The following is a 25,795-nucleotide window of genomic DNA, read 5'->3' on the forward strand; positions in this document are numbered from 1 at the left end:
TGGTCGACGGCACTGCCACTGGGTCCCTCATAGTACAATGTAGTGTCTCTGGCGGTGGTGGTGCACACCCAACGTCAGACACACCGTTGTAACATGAGGGGCCCTGGGGCGGTACCGCCGACCACAAGAGAGTCCCCCCCAGCTCAAACTGTGCTCTACCATGTGCAAAATTATCTCGCACATCTCCACCAATGTCTAGTCTATGCACTGACATCATTCAATGCCTGGCACTGACAAACAATACCAACTTGTTTGCATCTATGATGCTAGTTAAAGTAGTCTGGGTCAGTGTCCTATATTGACACCAGTAAATACTAATTTACTGCCAAATTACTTTGTCATAAACTCTGCAGATGAGCCCACCCCTGTACCTAAGCATGCCACCCTTTTTTTACTTATAGTTGTTTTGCGAGACATTCACATCTATTTATTTTTTTGGAGTACTAACTGTGTCAGACACTCCTTGCAATACTCCTCCACTGACCACAATGCTGCCTGCCTGTGTATCCATGTAACTGATGTAAAACTGCCATGACTGCCTACTGTTTGTTATTTTAGGCCTTTGATAGCCTGTCTGCGGCCCCTACTTGCAATACTCCTCCACTGACCACAATGCTGCCTGCCCGTGTATCCATGTAACCGATATAAAACTGCCATGAGCCTATTGTTTGTTATTTTAGGCCTTTGTGAGCCTGTCTGCGGCCCCTACTTGCAATACTCCTCCACTGACCACAATGCTGCCTGGAGTGCCTGCCTGTGTATCCATGTAACCGATGTAAAACTGCCATGACTGCCTACTGTTTGTTATTTTAGGCCTTTGTGAGCCTGTCTGCGGCCCCTACTTGCAATACTCCTCCACTGACCACAATGCTGCCTGCCCGTGTATCCATGTAACCGATATAAAACTGCCATGAGCCTATTGTTTGTTATTTTAGGCCTTTGTGAGCCTGTCTGCGGCCCCTACTTGCAATACTCCTCCACTGACCACAATGCTGCCTGCCCGTGTATCCATGTAACCGATATAAAACTGCCATGAGCCTATTGTTTGTTATTTTAGGCCTTTGTGAGCCTGTCTGCGGCCCCTACTTGCAATACTCCTCCACTGACCACAATGCTGCCTGGAGTGCCTGCCTGTGTATCCATGTAACCGATGTAAAACTGCCATGACTGCCTACTGTTTGTTATTTTAGGCCTTTGTGAGCCTGTCTGCGGCCCCTACTTGCAATACTCCTCCACTGACCACAATGCTGCCTGCCCGTGTATCCATGTAACCGATATAAAACTGCCATGAGCCTATTGTTTGTTATTTTAGGCCTTTGATAGCCTGTCTGCGGCCCCTACTTGCAATACTCCTCCACTGACCACAATGCTGCCTGCCCGTGTATCCATGTAACCGATATAAAACTGCCATGAGCCTATTGTTTGTTATTTTAGGCCTTTGATAGCCTGTCTGCGGCCCCTACTTGCAATACTCCTCCACTGACCACAATGCTGCCTGCCCGTGTATCCATGCAACCGATATAAAACTGCCATGAGCCTATTGTTTGTTATTTTAGGCCTTTGATAGCCTGTCTGCGGCCCCTACTTGCAATACTCCTCCACTGACCACACCAATGCTGCCCGTGTACCCCTGGAACCTATTTAAAAGTTCATAGAGCCTAGTTATATATTTTATTTACTATTAATAAGGCCATGATGGACTACGCTGTACCACGCTACAAGCTAACCAGTCGACACTTCTTTTGCGAGAAAAGCCATCCCAACCCTCCACCAGCATGTAGAAGACCACATTGTCCATGCACTCTGGCAATCTGTGAGTACAAAAGTGCACCTGACAACAGACGCATGGACCTGTAGGCATGGCCACGGAAGATTACGTGTCCATTACGGCGCAATGGGTTAATGTGTTGGATGCATGGTCCACAGGGGACAGCCTACTAAGTCTGTCTGCAGTCTCTAATTCAAATTGTCCTCCACTGTCTAAATCGGAGCTTCCACCTTCTGGCTTTCGGCCTATAGTATCAGATATGAAACTGCATTTGGCCTTCAACTTTGGTTACGGCCTACTAACGGTGTCTGCCCCTCCCTGGTGTTTTTCCTCAACTGAATAAAGCTGAGCTTCAACCTTCTGGCTTTCGGCCTATAGTATAAGATATGAAACTGCATTTGGCCTTCAACTTTGGTTACAGCCTACTAACGGTGTCTGCCCCTCCCTGGTGTTGCTCTCAACTGAATACAGCTGTGCTTCAACCTTCTGGCTCTCATTAAGTGCTGTGTTTTTAAAAATTGGTGGTTAGGGCCTACTAACGGTGTCTGCCCCTCCCTGGTGTTGCCCTCAACTGAATACAGCTGAGCTTCTACCTTCTGGCTTTCGGCCTATAGTATCAGATATTAAACTGCATTTGGCCTACTGCTCCTGGGTTTGCTACTCCACTGAACAAAGCAATGCCGCCTGTTTAGTCCTGTCCTGTTACCAATTTTGAACTGCATTTAGCCTACCCTATTCTTTGGCCCTATATCTGTTTCCTCCTCATCCTGCCCATTGCCAAGCCACTGCTAGATGAGTCTGCTGGTACATTGACCTAGACCACTACATTCCCCTTGCACTGTACACAGCCAGAATCTGACCCTGCTGAAAGTAAGGTTCCCCTTCCCGCATGTTATACCACCTTACACAGGGACAAAGAGGAAGGTGCAGATGAAAGTGCAGGTTCCTTCATCAGGTGGGGGTGCATACTCGTTGGCGATGTCACTGGCACAGGGCCCCTCAGAGTACGCAAAAGTGTCGCTGCTGGTGGGAGGCGCCCCCGCCGTGCAAACACACCACTGTACTTTGAGGGGCCTGTGCCAGTGCCAATGCGAACAAGTGTGCCCCCCTGCTTGCTCAGGATCACAGCACTTGCAACGTTGAAATACTTTCCTCTCCCTGCTTCACCGCCATGACGTAGTCCACGATTCCTGGGCCCACTAAAACCTTGAACCAGCCCTACCCCCCCACAAATTTGCCAAATGACCCCCAAGTTCCATTGAACAACTATTATTATAAAGTTAATTAAGATTGACAAGCTTCAGAAACAAGAATGGATGTTTTTGGCATTAAAATGGGCACTGTAGGTGTTTTCCTGGCCTCCACTCACTGTTGACTATGCTTCCCCATTGACTTGCATTGGGTTTCGTGTTTCGGTCGATCCCCGACTTTTAGCGATAATTGGCCGACTGCACTCGACTCGACTCTGGACAAAGTCGGGTTTCACAAAACCCGACTCGATCTTAAAAAAATGAAAGTCGCTCAACCCTACTTATGACTGTTGTGTTTGAAACTGTTAAGCTGTAAAGCGCTGAGGAATATTTTGGCACTATATAAATAAAGATTATTATTATTATTATTATTATCCTTCATTTGGAGGCAAAGCTGCTGACATCACTATGAGATTAAACATATAAGGAGGAAAAATAAAACTTATTAGTCATAAGAGTGTATGAATAATATTTGATGGACCATTGCTCACTGTAATAATACTAAGCAACATTTTGCATGAGCTTATTATTGAATCCATTTATGTATCTCTTAGGCTATGTTCACAAATGCATCTCAAAGAGAGTATTGTAACCAAAAGCAGCTAAATATAACATATACATCCACTTTTCTTTGTATCCCCTACTCTGCATCTCGTAAAACAATATAAAAAATCTGTATACCTGAATCCACCATGTCGCGAATCCACACCGCTGCCACCAATATGTCATGATTCACACCGTGACCGTCACCCCTACGTCACGGATCGGGGTGACTTTAGGCCAGCAGATGGCTATCACATGTGCAGGGGGGCTTATCTTAGTTATCCCTCCACTGCTACAATGTGATGAAAAAAAAACACACACAAGGCTATTGACCTCTTAGTTTACAGCAGGGGCTTATTTTAGGTATCCCACTGCTCTTCAATATACCACGAACTGCAGGGATTTATGTATATCCTGCTTACAGTTCCACTTGAAACCTGCAGCTCTCTGGCTCCCCCCTTACCCTCAAGTCAGATTAGGTACTGCACCTAGAGTAACTAGGCGATATAAATACTCCCACTCAGGCAGGAACAATAATTATCAATGCCGCAGTCACTACAATGACTCCCAAAGGCCCGCACACAGGATGCTGCCACCAGCTTCGATTAAACAGGTTCGAAGCTCACCCAAAACAGTAGCGTAATTCCCTTCAGAAGACTTAGGGTACGTTTTAGAACAGGAGAACGGAAACTAGAAATTTATATATTTTACTCCGAAAAGGCAGTGTTTACAAAAGACATATAAAGATGTTACAATATGAGACAATTGAAAATGTACAAGGTAATTATAACATAAAGGGATTAAATGAGAGAAGGTAACACTCACATGTTCTCAAGACATTGCAGGCAACCAGGCAAGTGGGTGGAGTTCCCATATGTCCCAATGCATCAGGACTGGCAGTCAGGGCTTCGCAGGTAAAAACTCACTGCTGGAAACCTGGCAGAAACTTATAACCCGCAGCCCGTGACATCACCAACAGGGCTGGGTTAAGATCGCCCTCCTCTTTCCTCAGCTGTACAGTTTTCTCCAACCATTCTTATGATTGTCATATCTTCGCTGGACAATCTGGCAGAGTAATAACACACCCCTCACTCAACTTGTATTAAGATTTGCTCTCTATAGATACTAAATTCGGGCTAGTAGGACACACAGTTCCAGAGAAATCTGTACTTTTTTACCTGTTGGAATTAGAGGTTGCTCCTTACAGGGGTTGATAGATCCGCCGATGGACTATACAAATATGTATTTATTATTTTCTTAGCCTAAACCGTTGGCCCAATATCTTACAATATTAAGACAAAGAGCCTCATGTTTTACAAGCGAGATCAGACCAGTTTCTGCTCCCAGAGCTAGAGCCAATAAAATCTCCCCCATACACATTGAAAAGGAAAGCTAATCCCTGAAGTAAAGGGAAGGGGGGTCAGCGCCCACACTATAGGTGCTGGCAATGAGAGACTAACACTTATATTATATTTCATACAATATCGTGACACCTCCCCTTTTGGTCTGCACTACAGAGGCAGGACCTTTCGGTGCTCCTCCATGCGCACCTCAGCAGGTTCACCCCAGCGGGACAGTCCATCTGCATTTCCATGCTCCCTGCCCATTTTGTGTTTAATTGTGAAGACAAACTGCTGAAGAGCAAGGCTCCAGTGTAGCAATGTGCCGTTGGTTCCACACATGGCGTTTAGCCAGAGCAGAGGGTTGTGGTCAGTCACCACCATGAAGGCACGGCCGTACAAGTAGAGCTGCAAGCGCTGCAGGGCCCAGACTATGGCCAGGCACTCCTTCTCAATGGTGGAGTAGGCCACTTCCCTCGGCAAAAGTTTCCGGCTCAGATACAACACGGGGTGCTCTTGATCCTCCAAGTCAACCTGGCTGAGCACAGCACCAAGGCCAAACTCGCTGGTGTCAGTCTGTACCAAGAACGGTCGAATGCTGTCGACTGCTTTCAACACAGGAGCGTTGCACAGTGCTGTTTTCAACACCTGGATGGCCCCCTCACAGCTGTCGGTCCAGTTGAAGATGTGGGGTAGCTTCTTCCTGGTGAGGTCCGTCAAAGGTTTTGCCAGGCTACTATAGTGCTGTACGAAGCGCCTATAGTACCCTGCAGTGCCCAGGAAGGACATCACCTGTTTCTTGGTCCTGGGAGTGGGCCAGTCCAGGATCGCTCCCACTTTCTCAGGCTCTGGCTTTAGGGTGCCTCCGCCCACCCGGTGGCCCAGGTAGTGGACCTCCCTCATGCCCATCTGGCACTTTCCCGGCTTGATAGTCAGTCCTGCTTGGTGAATTTGCCTGAGCACCTCCTCGAGATGCTGCAGGTGTTCCTCCCAGGAGGGACTGAAGATGGCACTGTCATACAAGTACGCCATGGCATACTCCTCCAGTCCCTGAAGCAGGAGGTTGACCATCCGCTTGAAAGTGGCAGGGGCATTCTTCATGCCGAAGGGCATGACCGTGGACTCATACAGTCCAAAGGGTGTGATAAAGGCTGACTTCTCCTGCGCCTCGGGGCTCAGGGGAATCTGCCAGTATCCTCGACTCAGATACATTATTGTCAGGTATTTTGCGCCAGCTAACTTCTCAAGCAGCTCCTCGAAGCGCGGCATTGGGTGCGCGTCAGAGGCTGTAATGGTGTTGAGCCCCCTGTAGTCCACGCAGAACCGGGTGGTCCGGTCCTTCTTTGGCACGAGAACTATGGGTGAGGCCCACGTGCTCTTTGACCGTCGAATCACCCCCAGCTGTAACATCTCATCGATCTCCTGGCGCATAACCTGCTGCACCTGGTCGGAAATTCGATAGGGTGTTCGCCGTAGTGGGGCATGATTCCTGGTGTCCACCTCATGGACTGCTAACTCAGTCGTTCCAGGTCGGTTGGAAAACACGACCCGGAAGGGTTCCAGTGTGGTTTGTAACTGCAACCGCTGTGGTTCAGTTAGCGAGGCGCTTACCTCCACGTCCTCAATCGACCCACCGGCCTTAGCTTGGGCCAGCATGTCCAGGAAAGTGTCTTCCTCCCCGTCTTCGGGTAAGCTGCAGACCGGTAGGATGAAAGGTTCACGTTTGTGATGAGCCTTCATCATGTTGACGTGAACGGCCTTTCGCTTACCCCGAGCGTGGTCAAGCGTGACCACGTAGGTGACCGGGTTGAGCTGTTGGTGGACGACGTACAAGCCCTCCCAGGCTGCCTGAAGCTTATCCTTTGGTACGTGGACCAGCACCCACACCTTTTGACCCACGTGGTAGGTCCGTTCTGGTCATACCAGTGCTTCTGGTCAGCCTGAGCCTGCGTCATGTTGTCATGCACCAACTGCGTCAAGGTCTGCATCTTGTCACGGAAGCGCATGACATACTCCACTATGGACACTTCAGAAGGGTTCGGCTCCTCTTCCCAGGATTCTCTTACCAACCCAAGGGGTCCCCGGACTCGCCTGCCATACAGGAGCTCAAAGGGGGAGAACCCCGTCGAGGCCTGCAGAATCTCTCGGTAAGCGAACAGCAGGTGTGGGAGGTACCGCTCCCAGTCGCGCCCTTGTGTCTCAACCAGCATGCGTAGCATCTGTTTGAGGGTACCATTGAAGTGTTCGCACAAGCCATTGGTCTGTGGGTGATACGCACTCGATACCAGGTGCTACACCTGCATTCTCTTACAGAGAGCCTCCATTAGGCAAAACATGAATTGGGTCCCTTGATCAGTAAGCATCTCCCTGGGAAATCCTACACATGAAAAGGGCATCTGCCACCTTATCTGCCCTAGTTGAAGACAGATCTACTGCCTCTGGGTACTGGGTAGCATAGTCTACCACAGTAAGGATGTATTGCTTTCCAAAGCTGCTGGGGATGGCCAGCGGGCCCACAGTGTCCACCGCGATCCTCTGGAAAGGCTCCTCTATCAATGGAAAAGTTATCAGGGGAGCCTTAAGAGCGGGCCCCGCCTTAACCACTCTTTGACAGGTGACACAGGAGCGGCAGTAGTTTGACACATCTGACCTCATCTTAGGCCAATAGAAGTGTTGAGACAGCCGGGCCTTTGTTTTGCTGATCCCCAAGTGTCCAGTTATCGGGATCTCATGGGCAATCCGTAACAATTCACCCCAGAATTGCTGCGAGACGACCAGCTGTCTTTCCCTCAATCACTCCTTTTGCGATCTTCCGGGTACTGTCTCCCGGTACAACCTTCCTCGTTCCCAGAACACCCTCTCCTTATCAGTCTCGGAGATGGGCGTCTCGGCGAGTTGTCTCAAACTCTCTAGGCTTGCATCTGTGTGCAGAGCAGCCTGAAACTCCTGGCTAGGGGAAGCCAGAAGCGACGTCAGGGTCCCTTCCCCACGGGGGTCCTCTGGAACCTGCTCTGGGTCCACCTCTGGTTCAGTCACAGTGATGACTGAGGAGGGTCCGGAAGGCAGACAGTTATCTGCGTTCCGGGCACCCTGACTGCAGGTGACAGCAGCTACGTAGGCTGTCTCCCTGGGAATTTCTACCGACCCATCAGCCAACGCTGCTATGGGCTCTACCTCCCCATCCACCCCCATTATCTCAGGAGCAGTGCTAGTTATGGGCCAGTTACCTTCCTCGGTGGCACTGGTCAATTGCATGGCATCACCTTCCTCACGGTTCCCATGTATCTCCACATTTCCTGTAGCACCGACACTTGCCCCTGCTAGGGGTTCCTCAGCCGTCTCACTCCGCAGAGCGACGTGGCTGAGCACTCCTGTACCTATGGACACATCAACTTTCACAGAAAGATCATTATCAGGTTCAGTTGGCACAGGTACAACATTTTCACCATCACTCCTAGGGAAAAAATGGTTATCAGATGCATCATGATAAGATAAAGGATGGTCAGGTAACACATGTGATTTCCCATCATCATCATCATCAGGGTTAACGTTACCCTTATTAGCAGATTGGGGAGGGGTGTCAGGGACGTAGTATGCAACCATCCTCCCCAAATCAGTCCCCAACAAAACATCAGTGGGCAAATTATCAGACAGCCCCATTTCCTTCACTCCACTCCCGGCACCCCAATCAATATAAATCCGGGCCATTGGCAAGGGACAGCTGATGCCCCCAATCCCAGTGACAGTTAGGGTTTTCCCTGGAATGATTTCTTCAGGGGCCGCCAGTTCGGTTCGGATGAGGGTTCGTTCAGCCACGGTGTCCTTGAGGCCTGTAGCAACATGGCCTCCCACGGAGATGTGCTGTACGTTGTCACACCACCTCCCAGCCACACCACCCACCAAAAGAACTGCTGCATTAGGCCTTGGGGCCTTGGATGAGGGGTTCTTCGGCTTGTCTGGACAGTGGGGACTGATATGACCAGTCCGCTTGCAGAAGTAACACTGGCGAGGTTTCGGTGGTAGGTCTGGTGCTGTTGGCTACGGGGACAGGACATCTGGTGGGTTGGCTGGTAGGGGTACTGGCGTTGGTTGCAGGCTTACCCCCTCTTCAGCTGGTGGTGACTGGCTTCCGCACTTCTGATCTACGGTTGGCCTCATAGGCATCAGCAATCTGCGCTGCTTTCGTCACGTCTTTGGGTTCTCCATCCATCACGAACTGTCGCACCTCAGCTGGACAAAGATGTAAGAACTGGTCTTTGATCATCAGGTCTTCCAGCTGCTCAAAGGTGGTCACTGACAGTCCTTGGATCCACTGGTAAAAGTGGGTCCTGAGTCCATGTGCCACATCGCCGTAGCTGTCATGTGGGCCACGGTGGAGGTTGCGGAACTTTCTACGGTACACCTCGGGTGTAAGCTGGTACTTGGCTATCAGAGCCTGCTTGATGGCCTCATAGTCACCATCTTGTTCTTGAGGGAGGGCAGCAAACACCTCCAGAGCTTTGCCTCTCAGCCCTGGTGTCAGGTATCGTGCCCATTCTTGCGTAGGCAGCTGGTACTGCCTGCAGGCTTTCTCAAAGGCGTGCAGAAAAGTGTCCAAGTCCCCGTCCTTTTCCATAACAGGAAAGTGATCGGGCCGGGGCTTCGGTATCTGAGCGCTGCTGGGCTCACGGCTGGAATGGCACGACCCTGCATTTGCAGTCGGGCTAACTGCAGCTGGTACTCCCGCTCTGCTTGCCGCTTGGCTCGGGCCTCTCGCTTGGTTCGCTGGGCCTGGGCCTCCTGCCGGTATTGCTGAATCAGCTGCCGACGTCCCTCATGGTCGTCAGTGGGGAATTCTTCCAAGGCCGCCAGCAGGTGGGGGTCCAGTTCGCCCTGATTGATAGCAGGTCTGGCATTCAGTGGTTGGACCTCTACAGCAGCACCATGTTCGCTTGTGCTGGCTTTTGCGGCCACTAAGCTCTGAGAGCGGTGTGCTTCGAATTGCACCAGTTCAGCGACCATTTGGTCAATCTGCTGTGACATGCACAAGGCCATAAGAGTGTCCTTGGACTGCTTCTTATAAAAGGTTTCTCCCAGCACAACCATGGTTGCCAAATAAAAGATAGGACAGAAAAATGAAGAGAAAGGAAAGGGATAATTACCAGTACACACAATTGTCTCAGAACTAATAAACACTGAGTTCGTTCTCCAAACTTATTTGCGCAGAGTTCTCGCAAGAACTTTGCAAGTTTTTAGTGAGAGGAATGATTGCTCAAACCAAATCACTAATGCTCTAATATCCCACTGCCTTGCCACCAATTTGTCACGAATCCACACCGCTGCCACCAATATATCACGGTTCACACCGTGACCGTCACCCCTACGTCCCGGATTGGGATGACTTTAGGCCAACAGATGGCTATCACATGTGCAGGGTGGCTTATCTTAGTTATCCCTCCACTGCTACAATGTGATGAAAAAAAAAACACACACACAAGGCTATTGACCTCTTAGTTTACAGCAGGGGCTTATTTTAGGTATCCCACTGCTCTTCAATATACCACGAACTGCAGGGATTTATGTATATCCCGCTTACAGTTCAACTTGAAACCTGCAGCTCTCTGGCACCCCCCTTACCCTCAGGTCAGATTAGGTACTGCACCTAGAGTAACTAGTCGCCAGAAAGGCTGCCTGCTATGTACTGGCTATTGGGCACGCTGCAGCGAGGTGATATAAATACTCCCACTCAGGCAGGAACAATAATTATCAACGCCGCAGTCGCTACAACGACTCCCAAAGGCCCACACACGGGATGCTACCACCAGCTTCAATTAAACAGGCCCGAAGCTAAACCGAAACAGTAGCGTAATTCCCTTCAGAAAACTTAGGGTAGAACAGGAGAACGGAAACTAGTAATTTATATATTTTACTCCAAAAAGGCAGTGTTTACAAAAGACATATAAAGATGATACAATATGAGACAATTGAAAATGTACAAGGTAATTATAACATAAAGGGATTAAATGAGAAAAGGTAACACTCACATGTTCTCAGGACATTGCAGGCAACCAGGCTAGTGGGTGGAGTTCCCATATGTCCCAATGCATCAGGACTGGCAGTCAGGGCTCCACAGGTAAAAACTCACTGCTGGAAACCTGGCAGAAACTTATAACCCGCAGCCCGTGACATCACCAACAGGGCTGGGTTAAGATCGCCCTCCTCTTTCCTCAGCTGTACAGTTTTCTCCAACGATTCTTATGATTGTCATATCTTTGCTGGAGAATCTGGCAGAGTCATAACACACCCCTCACTCAACTTGTATTAAGATTTGCTCTCTATAGATACTAAATTCGGGCTAGTAGGACACACAGTTCCAGAGAAATCTGTACTTTTTTACCTGTTGGAATTAGAGGTTGCTCCTTACAGGGGTTGATAGGTCCGCCGATGGACTATAACAATATGTATTTATTATTTTCTTAGCCTAAACCATTGGCCCAATATCTTACAATATTAGGACAAAGAGCCTCATGTTTTACAAGCGAGATCAGACCAGTTTCTGCTAGCACAACTTTCCACTGCAGCTATGCTGGTCGTAAATTCCTTTGCTCCCAGAGCTAGAGGCAATAAAATCTCCCCCACACACATTGAAAAGGAAAGCTAAACCCTGAAGTAAAGGGAAGGGGGGTCAGCGCCCACACTATAGGTGCTGGCAATGAGAGACTAACACTTATATTATATTTCATACAATATCGTGACACACCACAATAAGCAAAAGATTTATTGTCGTTTTTAAAATCTTCTTCAGTCATAGCACGTTTCTCGTGTGTACATTTGCAGAAATGCTGTGGATTTTCAGATTCATATGTTTATTGCAGATGCCTATTGCAGAATGAGTGTTACAAATTTACTGACACCACCTTTGCAAATGGTGAAATTCTCTGGTAATCCGTATGTCACACATCCCTGGCGTTTGATGTACTATAGCACTATAAACCCCAATCCTCCCAACTAATCTGATTCACAAACAACAATCTTATTATTTTAAGAAAAAAAGAGTGGGATCCAAGAAATATTGTTTCTCCTTGCGGAGAGTGACATGTCAAGCACGCTGAGATGAGGAAACTTTTAAGCTGCAATGCTTCTCTGGGAAATATGCAAATTGTCTCTTCAGAGAGTAAGAGAACTAGAACTCTAGTGCCACCTATAAGAAGTAGCAATCCTAGAATTCAATGTCGACCCATTAACGAGCCTTGTCACATGACTTAGGATAAAAGCTAAAACCAGAATCTCAATTTGCATGTACTGTGTTTCTGAGTACTGCCCCTCACACAACTAAACCAGATGTCACACTTTGCACTGATGAGTAGTGTTGAGCGATACCGTCCGATACTTGAAAGTATCGGTATTGGAAAGTATCGGCTGATACCGGCAAAGTATCGGATCTAATCCGATACCGATACCCGATAACAATACAAGTCAATGGGACTCAAGTATCGGACGGTATCCCTGATGGTTCCCAGGGTCTGAAGGAGAGGAAACTCTCCTTCAGGCCCTGGGATCCATATCAATGTGTAAAAGAAAGAATTAAATAAAAAATAGGGATATACTCACCCTCCGACGCAGCCTGGACTTTACCGCCATAACCGGGAGCCGTTGTACCTAAGAATGCGCGCTTGAAGGGCCTTAGATGAGGTCACTGCGCTCTGATTGGTCCGTAGCGGTCGCGTGACCGCTACGCGACCAATCACAAAGACGTGACGTCACCTAAGGTCTTTCAAGCGCTTGAAATACCTTAGAAGGCGTCCGCAGCTTCTGATTGGTCGCGTAGCGGTCGCGTGACCGCTACGCGACCAATCACAAAGCCGTGACGTCACCTAAGGTATTTCAAGCGCTTGAAAGACCTTAGGTGACGCCACGGCTTTGTGATTGGTCGCGTGTCCTTCACGCGCTGATTCTTAGGAAGGAAGGCTGCCGGAAAGAAGCAGGGCGCATCCAAGGGTGAGTATATTCCTATTAGGTATATACTCACCCTCGGCTTCTTTCCGGCAGCCTTCCTTCCTAAGAATCAGCGCGTGAAGGACCTTAAGATGACATCACGGCTTTGTGATTGGTCGCGACGGCCTATGTGACCGCTATGGACCAATCAGAGCGCAGTGACCTCATCTAAGGCCCTTCAAGCGCGCATTCTTAGGTACAATGGCTCCCGGTTACGGCGGTAAAGTCCAGGCTGCGTCGGAGAGGTGAGTATATCCCTATTTTTTATTTTAATTCTTTCTTTTACACATTGATATTAATCCCGATACCGATTCCCGATACAACAAAAGTATCGGATCTCGGTATCGGAATTCTGATACCGGCAAGTATCGGCCGATACCCGATACTTGCGGTATCGGAATGCTCAACACTACTGATGAGGGGCAGTACCCTGAAACACAGTGTCTGCAAATTGAGATTCTGGTTTTGGCTTTTTTCCCAAGTCATGTGGCAAGGCTTGTTAAAAGGTCGACACTGACTTCTAGGACTGCCACTTCCTTCTAGGTCTGGTCCTCTTCCTCTCTGAAGAGACAATTTGCAAGAAAAAGTGTCTTACATTCATAGAACAGACGAAACACTGACATAAAAAGGACACTTACTTTATTTTGTCCCAAAGTTCCATTTTGCTCGGCCAAATTTGTATGTGTTTTACTGACAGCTAGGAAAATAATAAAGTGTGTTAGTTGTTTCACATCACAATATATTACAAAACTTTAGTTGCTCTAAAGATGAATGATAATAATGTGTTTATAAAAAGCAGTCAGCATTTACACTAGTCTATTGCAGACATTTAATGACCGCCAAATAGGTACAGGCGAGCCGATTGATGGATGTTTATTAGACTGTTTAGACAGTTGCTTGCTATGCACATATGATAGATAAAGGGAACTTGTCATTAGATTCATACTGCTCAAACCACAGGCAGTATAAATCAGAACCTGTGATTGCAGCCAGAAATGTTCTACCCTAAAACTATAGTACATGTCAGAATAAATATGGCTTAAAAATCCAACCTGGGACCATAAGTAGAGACCTGACTAATCTGATTCAGTCCCTGGCTGGCTTCTCCCTGCCCTACTCCAGGTGATTGACAAGTCGTTATCTTTAACACAGGGCTATGTGCTGCCAAGAATGATAATTTTTTATCACACTTAAAAATCATTTTACCCCATGAACAAAAGTTTTAATTAGTTGTTGGGTGATTGGCAGCCTGTTTAGCTACACACGTGATCACAATTGTTGGTACCCCTCATTTAATGACAGAAAAACCCACAATGGTTACAGAAATAACTTGAATCTGACAAAAATAGTAATAAATTAAAAATCTATGAAAATGAGCAAATGAAAGTCAGACATTGCTTTTCAACCATGCTTCCACAGAATTTTTAAAAACTAAAACTCATGAAATAGGCCTGGAAAGAAATGATGGTACCCCTGAAAATAATGTGTGACAAAAGGGACATGTTAAATCACAACAGAAAAAAAGATAAATTCAGCTCACTCTTTAGATGAATTTCTTTATGAGTCCAGGAAATATTGAGCACGGATTCATGTCTCTGCCAGACGCCTAGAGATGCACATGTGGAAAAAAGGGAATCCATCTCCAAGAGATAAAATCACTTAACTTTAATAGTATTCATTTAAAATAGAAATAGGCTATAAGACATACAAAAACCGGATATATCGGAAGGAGATTGCCTATATAAACTGTACGTGGTTTCAAACACGCAAGTGCTCTTAGGGTACCGTCACACATTGAAATTTCCATCGCTACGACGGTACGATTCGTGACGTTCTAGCGATATCGTTACGATATCGCAGTGTCTGACACGCAGCAGCGATCAGGGATCCTGCTGAGAATCGTACGTCGTAGCAGATCGTATGGAACTTTCTTTTGTCGCTTGATCACCCGCTGACATCGCTGGATCGTTGTGTGTGACAGCGATCCAGCGATGTCTTCGCTTGTAACCAGGGTAAACATCGGGTAACTAAGCGCAGGGCCGCGCTTAGTAACCCGATGTTTACCCTGGTTACCAGCGTAAACGTAAAAAAACAAACCGTACATGCTCACCCGTCGGTGTCCTTCAGGTCCCTTGCCGTCTGCTTCCTGCTCTGAGTGCCGGCCGGAAAGTGAGAGCAGATCACAGCGGTGCTGCAATCTGCTCTCAGTGTACGGCTGCACTCAGAGCAGGAAGCAGACTGCAAGGGACCTGAAGGACACCGACGGGTGAGCATGTACGGTTTGTTTTTTTACGTTTACGCTGGTAACCAGGGTAAACATCGGGTTACTAAGCGCGGCCCTGCGCTTAGTTACCCGATGTTTACCCTGGTTACCCGGGGACTTCGGCATCGCTCCAGCGCCGTGATTGCAACGTGTGACCGCAGTCTACGACGCTGGAGCGATGATCATACGATCGCTGCGACGTCACGGATCGTGCCGTCGCAGCGATCAAAATTTCAATGTGTGACGGTACCCTAAGTCTCAGTATATCCGGTTTTTGTATGTCTTACAGCCTATTTCTAGTTTAAATGAATACTATTAAAGTTAAGTGATTTTATCTCTTGGAGCTGGATTCCCTTTTTTCCACATGTACATGTTGACTCACGGTGTGTCCACCAACTAGCATCACAGGTGTCTACAATTTTGAAATCAGTGAGCAGGCCTGTATATAAGGCAACGGATACTCACTGTGCTGTTGGTTGACATGGTGTGTATCACACTCAACATGGACCAGAGGAAGCGAAGGAAAGAGTTGACTCAGGAGATTAGAGAGAAAACTATAGACAAACATGTTAAAAGTAAAAGTTATAAGACTATCTCCAAGCTGCTTGATGTTCCTGTGACTAGACTACAGTTGCACATATTATTCAGAAATGTAAGATCCATGGGACTGTAGCCAACCTCCCTTGACGTGTCCACAGTAGGAAAATTGATGACAAATCAAAGAGACGGATAATACGAATTGTAACAAAAGAGCCCAGAAAAACTTCTACACAGATTAAAGGGGGACTTCAAGCTCAAGGCACATCAGTGTCAGACCGCACCATCTGTCATTTTATGAGCCAAAGTGGACTTCATGGGAGACAACCAAGGAGGACACCATTGTTGAAAAAAATCATAAAAAAGCCACACTGGAATTTGCCAAACTATATGTTGACAAGCCACATAGCTTCTGGGAGAATGTTCTATGGACAGATTAGACAAATATTGAACTTTTTTGCCAGGCACCTCAGCTCTATGTTCACAGACAGAAAAATGAAGCATATCAAGAAAAGGACCCTGTCCCTACTGTGAAACATACTGTAGGCTCTGTTATGTTCTGGGGCTGCTTGGCTGCATCTGGCACAGGGTGTCTAGAATCTGTGCAGGGTACAATGAAATCTCAAGACTATCAAGGGATTCTAGAGAAAAATGTACTGCCCAATGTCAGAAAGCTTGGTCTCATTCACAGGTCATGGGTCTTGCAACAGGATAATGACCCAAAACACAGCTAAAAACACCCAAGAATGGCTAAGAGGAAAACATTGGACTTTTCTGAAGTGGCTTTCTATGAGACCTGACCTAAATCCTATTGAGCATCTTTGGAGAGAGCAGAAACATGCCGTCTGGAGAAGGCAACCTTCAAACACGAGACAACTGGAGCAGTTTGCTCTTGAGGTGTGGCCCAAAATACCTGTCGAGAGGAGCAGAAGTCTCTTTGACAGTTACAGGAATTGTTTGCAGTGATTCAGTGATTGCCTCAAAAGTTTGTGTAACAAAATATTAAGTTAAGAGTACCATCATTTCTGTCCAGGTCTATTTCATGAGTTTTATATTTTTTTTAAATTCTGTGGAAGCATGGTTGAAAAGCAATGTCTGACTTTCATTTGTTCATTTTCATAGATTTTTTTTTATTATTACTTTTGTCAGATTCAAGTTATTTCTGTGACCATTGTGGGATTTTCTTTCATTAAACGAGGGGTACCAACAATTTTGACCATGTGTGTATGCCTATAATAGGGAAACGAGTTTTCATTTGATTTTAATTTCAAGTTTATTGGCAAGTGTAAATGTACCTTAGATGTTGTCCTCATATGTTCAGCATAAAAATCTATGTGAAAGCTAAAACTGAAAAAAAAATTTTTTCTTTGGCACCTTTTCACCGTAATAATGTAAAGTAGGGTTGAGCGACTTTTACTTTTTTAGGATCGAGTCAGGTTTCGCGAAACCCGACTTTGTCAAAAGTCGAGTCGAGTGAAATCGGCCGATTATCGCGCAAAGTCGGGGATCGACCGAAACACGAAACCCAATGTAAGTCAATGGGGGAGCAAAGTCGGCAGTGAGTGGAGGACAGGAAAACACCTACAGTGCCCATTTTAATGTCAAAACATCAATTCGTGTCACTTAAGCTTGTGAATCTTAATTTACCTTATAATAATAGTTAGGCATTGAAAATTGGGGGTCATTTGGCTAAAGTTGTGGGGGGGGTAGGGCTGGCTCAAGGTTTTTAGTGGGCCCAGGAAACACGGACTACGTCACGACGGTGGAGCAGGGAGAGGTCAGTATTTCAACGTTGCAAGTGCTGTGATCCTGAGCAAGCAGGGGGGCCCTCTCGTTCACATTGGCACTGGCACAGGGCCCCTCAAAGTACAGCATTGTGTTTGACGGTGGGGGCGCCTCCCACCGGCAGAGACACTTTTGCGTACTATGAGGGCCCTGTGACAGTGACGTCACCAACGAGTATGCCCTCCCCACCTGATGAAGGAACCTGCACTTTCATCTGCGCCTTCCTCTTTGTCCCCGTGTAAGGTGGTATAGTATGCGGGAAGGGGAACCTGAATTTCAGCAGGGTCAGATTCTGGCTGTGTAGAGTGCAAGGGGAATGTAGTGGTCTGGGTCAATGTACCAGCAGACTCATGTAGCACTGGCTGGGCAATGGGCAGGATGAGGAGGAAACACAGATATAGGCCCAAATAATAAAGTGGGCTAAATGCAGTTCAAAATTGGTAACAGGACTATCCAGGCGGCATTGCTTTGTTCAGTGGAGGACAACTGTAATGAGAGGCAGACACAGTTAGTAGTCCCAAATAATAAAGTGGGCCAAATAAAGTTCAAAATTGGTAACAGGAGTAAACAGGCGGCACTGCTTTGTTCAGTGGAGGAGAACGACAAAGAGCGGCAGACACCATTAGTAGGCCCCAACCAAACTAGTAGGCCAAATGCTGTTTAATTTCTGATATAGGCCGAAAGCCTGAAGATTGAAGCTCAGTTTTGTTCAGTGGAGGAGAACACCAAGGAGCGGCAGACACCGTTAGTAGGCCCCAGCCAAACTAGTAGAACCAATGCAGTTAAATATCTGATATAGGCCGGAAGCCTGAAGATTGAAGCTCAGTTTTGTTCAGTGGAGGAGAACACCAAGGAGAAGCAGACACCGTTACTATGCCCCAACCAAACTAGTAGGCCAAATGCATTTTAAAAATTCCTTTAGGCCGAAAGCCTGAAGTTTGAAGCTCAGCTTTGCTCAGTGGAGGAGAAAAACAAGGAGCGGCAGACACCGTTAGTAGGCCCAACCAAACTAGTATCCCAAATGCAATTTCATATTAAAAATATAGGCCGAAATCCACAAGATTGAAGCTCAGGAAAAAAACCTGGAGAACACCAAGGAGCGGCAGACACCGTTAGTAGGCCCCAACCAAACTAGTAGGCCAAATGCAGTTTAATATCTGATATAGGCCAAAAGCCTGAAGATTGAAGCTCAGCTTTGTTTAGTGGAGGAGAAAAGCAAGGAGCGGCAGCCACCGTTAGTAGGCCCCAACCAAACTAGTAGCCCCAATGCAGTTAAATATCTGATATAGGCCGAAAGCCTGAAGATTGAAGCTCAGCTTTAATCGGTGGAGGAGAACACCAAGGAGCTGCAGACACCATTAGTAGGGCCCACCCAAACTAGTAACCCAAATGCATTTTGAAATTTCCTATAGGCCGAAAGCCTGAAGATTGAAGCTCAGCTTTGTTCAGTGGAGGAGACAAGCAAGGAGCGGCAGACACCGTTACTAGGGCCCAACCAAAGTAGTAGGCCAAATGCAGTTTAAAATTTCCTATAGGCCGAAAGCCTGAAGATTGAAGGTCAGCTTTGTTCAGTGGACGAGAACACCAAGGAGCAGCAGACACCGTTACTAGGGCCCAACCAAACAAGTAGGCCAAATGCAGTTAAATATCTTACATCGGATGAAAACTGAGGCTCAGCTTTGTTGAGTGGAGGACAACTGTAATGGGAAGCAGACACAGTTAGTAGGCATACATAAGAAAGTAGGCAAAATGCAGTTCAAAATTGGTTAGTGGAGTACACAGGCGACATAGCTTTGTTCAGCGGAGGACAACTGTAATAAGTGGCTCAGACAGAGTAGGCCTACAATTAAAAAAGGTGGCTAATTGCAGTTCAAAATTTGAAATAGGAGTACACAGTCGGCATAGCATGGTTCAGCGGAGGAGGACAAGTGTAATTAGTGGCTCTGACACACTGAGTAGGCGTAAAATAAAAAAGAAGGCTATATACAGTTCACAATTGGTAAGAGTACACAGGCGGCCTTGCTGGGTTCAGCGGTGGAGGACAACTGTTGTGAGAGTCTGACACAGTTACTAGGACAAAATAAATAAGTAGGCTAAATGCTGTTCTAGATTGGTAAGAGGAGTACACAGGTGGCCTATCTTGTTTCGGGGGGGACAGTTGTAATGTGTGGCGAACACAGACAGACAGAGGCCTAACCTACAAAAAAAGGTGTCTAAATGCAGTTCAAAAACTGCTAGCAGGACTAACCTGGCGGCCTAGCTTGTTTCAGGGGAGGACTGTTGTAATGTGTGGCGCCGACAGACAAACAGACAGACAGACAGACAGAGGCCTAACCTAAAAAAAGGTGTCTAAATGCAGTCCAAAAACTGCTAGCAGGACTAACCTGGCGTCCTAGCTTGTTTCAGGGGGGGACTGTTGGAATGTGTGGCGCCGACAGACAGACAGACAGACAGACAGACAGAGGCCTAACCTAAAAAAAGGTGTCTAAATGCAGTTCAAAAACTTCTAGCAGGACTAACCTGGTGGCCTAGCTTGTTTCAGGGGGGGACAGTTGTAATGTGTGGCGCCGACAGACAGACAGACAGACAGACAGAGGCCTAACCTAAAAAAAGGTGTCTAAATGCAGTCCAAAAACTGCTAGCAGGACTAACCTGGTGGCCTAGCTTGTTTCAGGGGGGACTGTTGTAATGTGTGGCGCCGACAGACAGACAGACAGACAGACAGAGGCCTAACCTAAAAAAAGGTGTCTAAATGCAGTTCAAAAACTGCTAGCAGGACTAACCAGGCAGGCTAGCTTGTTTCAGGGGGGGACAGTTGTAATGTGTGGCGCCGACAGACAGACAGACAGACAGAGGCCTAAACTAAAAAACGGTGGCTTCATGCAGTTCTAAACTGCTAGCAGGACTAACCTGGCGGCCTAGCTTGTTTCAGCGTGGGAGGACAACTGTTATGAGAGGCTGACACAGTTACTAGGCACAAATAAGTAAGTTGGCTACATGCAGTTCACAATTGGTAACAGGAGTACAGAGGTGGCATAGATTTGTTCAGCGGAGGTCAACTGTTAGAAGTGGCTGACACAGTTAGTAGGCCAAAATACTAAAGTGGCCTAAATGTCAGCCAAGGAATTGGTCATAAATAAACTGGTGGCATAGCGAGGTACAGGGGTGGGCTCCTCTGCAGAGTTTCAGACGGGTAGTTGGCGCAAAGTATTAAGGGGTCTAAATGGAGGCCAGAGCCCCAGTATATTTTTACTATCATCTATCATTGCAAAAAATTTGTTATGGCAGTGCCATTTAAGGATTTAACAGCACTGACTACACAGTGGTGGGGCAGGGAGAGGAAAGTTTTGCAAGTGGTAGAGCACAGTTCGAGCTGGGGGGGAACACTCTCTCGTGGGCGGCGGTACTGGCCCAGGGCCCCTCATATTATGACGGTGTGTCTCACGTTGGTTGTGCACCACCACCGTCAGAGACACTTCATTGTACTATGAGGGACCCTGTGCCAGTGCCGTGGCCCAAGAGTGGGCACACCCACCTGTCCAGGCAAACGGCACTCGCACGAGTGCTTGCGGCACGTTGTGACCACGGCCCTGAGGGGGGAGTCAGCCCATTTAGGGAGGTATACAAATGGCCTATGGTGGACATTCGGCACCTGCAAATGGCAGAATTGGAGCAGTCAGTAAGAGGAGGCCAAAAACAAGAAATTTTTTTCTGGCAAGCTACGTGTCAGCGGGGGAAGGTGGGGCAAAATAATTCAAAATCCATGATTGGTTCATTTTAATGAAGGTTAGATCATCAACATTTCAGGGAGCCAGACATGTCCTTTTTTCGGTCAGTATTGAACCAGCAGCACTGAACACACTTTCTGAGAGCACACTAGCAGCTGGGCAAGTGAGCTCCTGTAATGCATATTCTGCTAATTTGGGCCAGGTGTCTAGTTTAGATGCCCAGTAATCAAAGGGGAATGACCTGTGAGGGAGAACATCGATAATGGTGGAAAAGTAGTTGGTAACCATACTGGACAAATGCTGTCTCCTGTCACTTTGAATCGATGCAGCAGTACCTGCCGTGTCTGCGGTCATTGCGAAATCACTGCACAACCTGGTGAGAAATCCCCTATGTCCAATGCCACTTCAGCTTTGTGCACCTCTAGCACCTCTGCCATGTTGCCCCCTACCGCTCGTGTGAGAACCATCAGCGCCGCTGTGTGCTGGGAATTCCTGAACAAAACGGTCTAAAAGAGTTGCTTGTTTGGTAGCCAAAATTTGCTCAAGGTTCTCGTGTGGCATGATATTTTGTAATTTGCCTTTGTATCGTGGATCCAGGAGGCAGGCCAACCACTAATCGTCATCGGTCATCATTTTGATAATGTGGGGGTCCCGTTTTAGGATACGCAAGGCATACCCTGCCATGTGGGCAAAAGTTCCGGTGTCAATTCACTGCTTGTGCTGGGTTGAGGAGCACTTTCTTGAAAATCTACCTCACTTGTGGCCTGCAAAAACCCTGTACCTGACCTTGCAATGCCACCAGTTTCTATTGCCCCCTGAGAAGCATCCTCCTACTATAAATATTCAGCCCCTTCCTCCTCCTCCTCCTCCTCTTCATCCGCCACCTCGTCCCGGAGACTTCCCTGACCAGACAATGGCTGACTGTCATCAAGGCTTCCCTCCTCCTCGGCCACAGACGCTTGCTCCTTTATGTGCGTCAAACTTTGCATCAGCAGACGCATTAGTGGGATGCTCATGCTTATGATGGAGTCGTCCGCACTGACCAGCTGTGTGCATTCCTCAAAACACTGAAGGACTTGACAGAGGTCGTGGAGCTTCGACCACTGCACATCAGACAACTCCATGTCTGCCATCCAACTGCCTGCCCGTGTATGTGTATCCTCCCACAAATACATGACAGCACGCCTCTGTTCGCACAGCCTCTGAAGCATGTGCAGTGTAGAGTTCCACCTTGTTGCAATGTCTATTATTAGGCGGTGCTGGGGAAGATTCAGCGATCGCTGATGGTTAAGTATACGGCTGGAGTGTACAGGCCTTCAGGAGCAGGGCTGGTAAATCAGGGTAATTCTTGAGGAAGCACTGCACCACAAGGTTCAACGTGTGAGCCAGGCAAGGTATGTGTTTCATTTCGGAAAGGGCTATGGCAGCCATAAAATTCCTTCCGTTATCACTGACTACCTTGCCTGCCTCAAGATGTACACTGCCCAGCCATGACTGAGTTTCTTGCTGCAAGTACTCGGCCAGTACTTCCGCGATGTGTCTGTTGTCACCCAAACACTTCATTTGCAGCACAGCCTGCTGACGCTTACCACAAGCTGTTCCATAATGGGACACCACGGGTGCGACACTGGCAGCTGCGGATGGAGTGTTCGTGCGACTGAGCTCTGTGGACGAGCTTTCGCTTCTGGAGGAGGAGGAGGAGGTGCAAACGCCTACAGCCAACTGTTTCCTAGACCGTGGGCAAGGCAGAACTGTGGCACTATGGCTGTCCCCTGTGGACCCTGCATCCACCACATTAACTCAGTGTGCCATGATGGACACGTAACGTCCTTGGCAATTCCTACTGGTCCATGCATCAGTTGTTAGGTGCGCCTTTCTACTGACCGATTGCCTCAGTGCATGGACAATGCGTTCTTTGACATGTTGGTGGACTGCTGGTATGGCTTTTCTCACAAAGAAGTGTCGACTGGGTAGGTCATAGCATGGTACTGCGTAGGCCATCAGGGCTTTGAAAGCTTTGCTTTCAACCAACCGGTAAGGCATCATCTCTAACGAGATTAGTCGAGCAATGTAGCTGTTCAAACCCTGTGTACGTGGATGAGATGAAGAGTACTTTTTTTTCCTATCAAGAGTCTCTTGTAGGCTGAGCTGGACTGGAGAGGGGCATATGGTGGAACTAGCGGGGGGGGTGGTGGACATGGCAGATTGAGAGAGGCTTGGTGATGGTATTCTTGATGTGGGCCTACCTACAGTGTTTCCAACCAAGAACCTTGTGATTCCCGGACCCTGACTGCTTTGGCCTTGCGATAATACCTCCACATTTGTTACTGGTGGTGCCATAACCGGTGGGCTTCCAGTGAGGGAAGCAAAGTTGCGTTGCTGACTAACTTCAATATGAGGAGGTTCATCAATGGTACGGGAAGTTTGGTAGTTAGTCCTTGCTTCCAAGTGCCTGCTGGTTAGATTCCTACGCATGCACATTGTATTTAAACTTTGTAGATTCTTCCCTCTGCTAAAGGTCTTGGAGCATTTCTTACATATTAGTTTGGACTGATCATTCGGATCTTGGTTAAAAATTGCCACACTGCACTCGTCCTACTATGGAATACCCTTTCAGGCTTTGCACACCGTGCTACTATCACCGGATTGCAACACTGTCCTACACCTGTTGTTGTTTTTGACACACGTTTTGGGCATGATGCAGGCCTGCCAGATGACAGCTTTTGTGATGTAGATGGATGCAGCAGATCATCTTCCTCCGCTCCTGAGCTACAGGCAGCGGAACCCTCTTCCCCCAATGGCTGCCAATCAGGGTCAACAACTGGGTCATCTATCACCTCCTCTTCTATGTCCTGTGCACCTTCCTCTGTGTCACCGTGTAAGCCGGTGCTATAGCATTCGGGACGGGGCACCATAGTCTCATCAGGGTCAGATTCTGGTTCAGTACACTGCGAGGGCAATGTTGTGATCTGAGTCAATGGAACAGCATAATGATCTAGCTGTAACTGTGCATCTGTGTAATGGGCATGGCCTGTTAACAATTTCCCTTTATAACCCAGGCCCGGTATGTGTAAAGAGCTCCATGGAGTAACCTGTTGTGTCGCCTGACGCATCCTTCACTGTTGTTCTGGGTGAAGGGCACAAGGAAGCGACTTGTACCTGACCGGGAGCATCCACTGACGACACGCTGCCTTTAAATATTGCACTTTCCGAAGAGGAGTCGAAAGAGCTAGAGGCAGAGTCAGCAAGGAAAGCCAAAACTTTTTCCTGCTGCTCCGGCTTTAAAAGTGGTTTTCCTACTCCCAGAAAAGGGAGCATTTGAGGCCTTGTGTAGCCAGACGATGACGCTGGCTCAACAACTCGAGTCTTAGGTGCTATATTGTTTTCCCACGACCACCTGATGCTCCATGACCACCACCACTACCATCTTTACCAGCTGGCAATGACCGCCCACGGCCACGACCTCTTCCACCAGACTTCCTCATTCTTGGAAAACTGTAACCAAACTAACAACCATTACATGGTACTGTAAAACCAGGTAGAAGGTGTACGTAAACTTGTTGTGAATTAAAATCTCCCTTTATAGGTGTGGGGGACAGCAGAAAAATCAGGCCCACTGTATTACACTACACAGTTTGATTGGCAGAAAGTGGCTGGCAGATATGCCACAAACAGGACTGACGCAGATGCACTCAGTGGCAATAGAAATTTCCCTTTATAGATGTGGGATACTGCTGGGAAAATCAGGCCCACTGTATTACACTACACAGTTTCAGTGTCAGAAAGTGGCTGACAGATATGCCTCAAACAGGACTGACGCAGATGCACTCAGTGGCAAAATAAATCTCCCTTTTTATGTGTGGGAGACAGCAGAAAAATCAGGCCCACTGTATTACACTACACAGTTTGAGTGTCAGAAAGTGGCTGGCAGATATGCCACAAACAGGACTGATTCAGATGGACTCAGTGGCAATATAAATCTCCCTTTTTTATGTGTAGGAGAATGCAGAAAAAATCAGGTCCACTGTATTACACTACACAGTTTGAGTGTCAGAAAGTGGCTGACAGATATGCCACAAACAGGACTGACGCAGGTGCGCTCAGTGGCAATAGAAATTTCCCTTTATAGGTGTGGGAGACTGCTGGGAAAATCAGGCCCACTGTATTACACTACACAGTTTCAGTGTCAGAAAGTGGCTGACAGATATGCCACAAACAGGACTGACGCAGATGCACTCAGTAGCAATATAAATCTCCCTTTTTATGTGTGGGAGACAGCAGAAAAATCAGGCCCACTGTATTACACTACACAGTTTGAGTGTCAGAAAGTGGCTGGCAGATATGCCACAAACAGGACTGACGCAGGTGCACTCAGTGGCAATAGAAATTTCCCTTTATAGATGTGGGAGACTGCTGGGAAAATCAGGCCCACTGTATTACACTACACAGTTTCAGTGTCAGAAAGTGGCTGACAGATATGCCACAAACAGGACTGACGCAGATGCACTCAGTGGCAATAGAAATTTCCCTTTATAGGTGTGGGAGACTGCTGGGAAAATCAGGCCCACTGCATTACACTACACAGTTTCAGTGTCAGCAAGTGGCTG

General features: G+C 47.5%; 1 protein-coding gene across 1 annotated transcript in view; it reads right to left on the reverse strand.

Moving 5' to 3' along the window:
• The window catches only part of LOC143764759 (myocardin-like), a 618,138-nt gene that overhangs the window by 127,706 nt on the left and 464,637 nt on the right, over positions 1 to 25,795 (reverse strand). The window contains exon 3 of the mRNA XM_077250689.1: positions 13,514 to 13,572. Coding sequence (XP_077106804.1) covers positions 13,514 to 13,572 — 59 coding nt within the window. The remainder of the gene's footprint in view (positions 1 to 13,513; positions 13,573 to 25,795) is intronic.

This window comes from Ranitomeya variabilis, chromosome 4 (assembly GCF_051348905.1).
Source record: "Ranitomeya variabilis isolate aRanVar5 chromosome 4, aRanVar5.hap1, whole genome shotgun sequence".
Lineage (NCBI taxonomy): Eukaryota > Metazoa > Chordata > Amphibia > Anura > Dendrobatidae > Ranitomeya > Ranitomeya variabilis.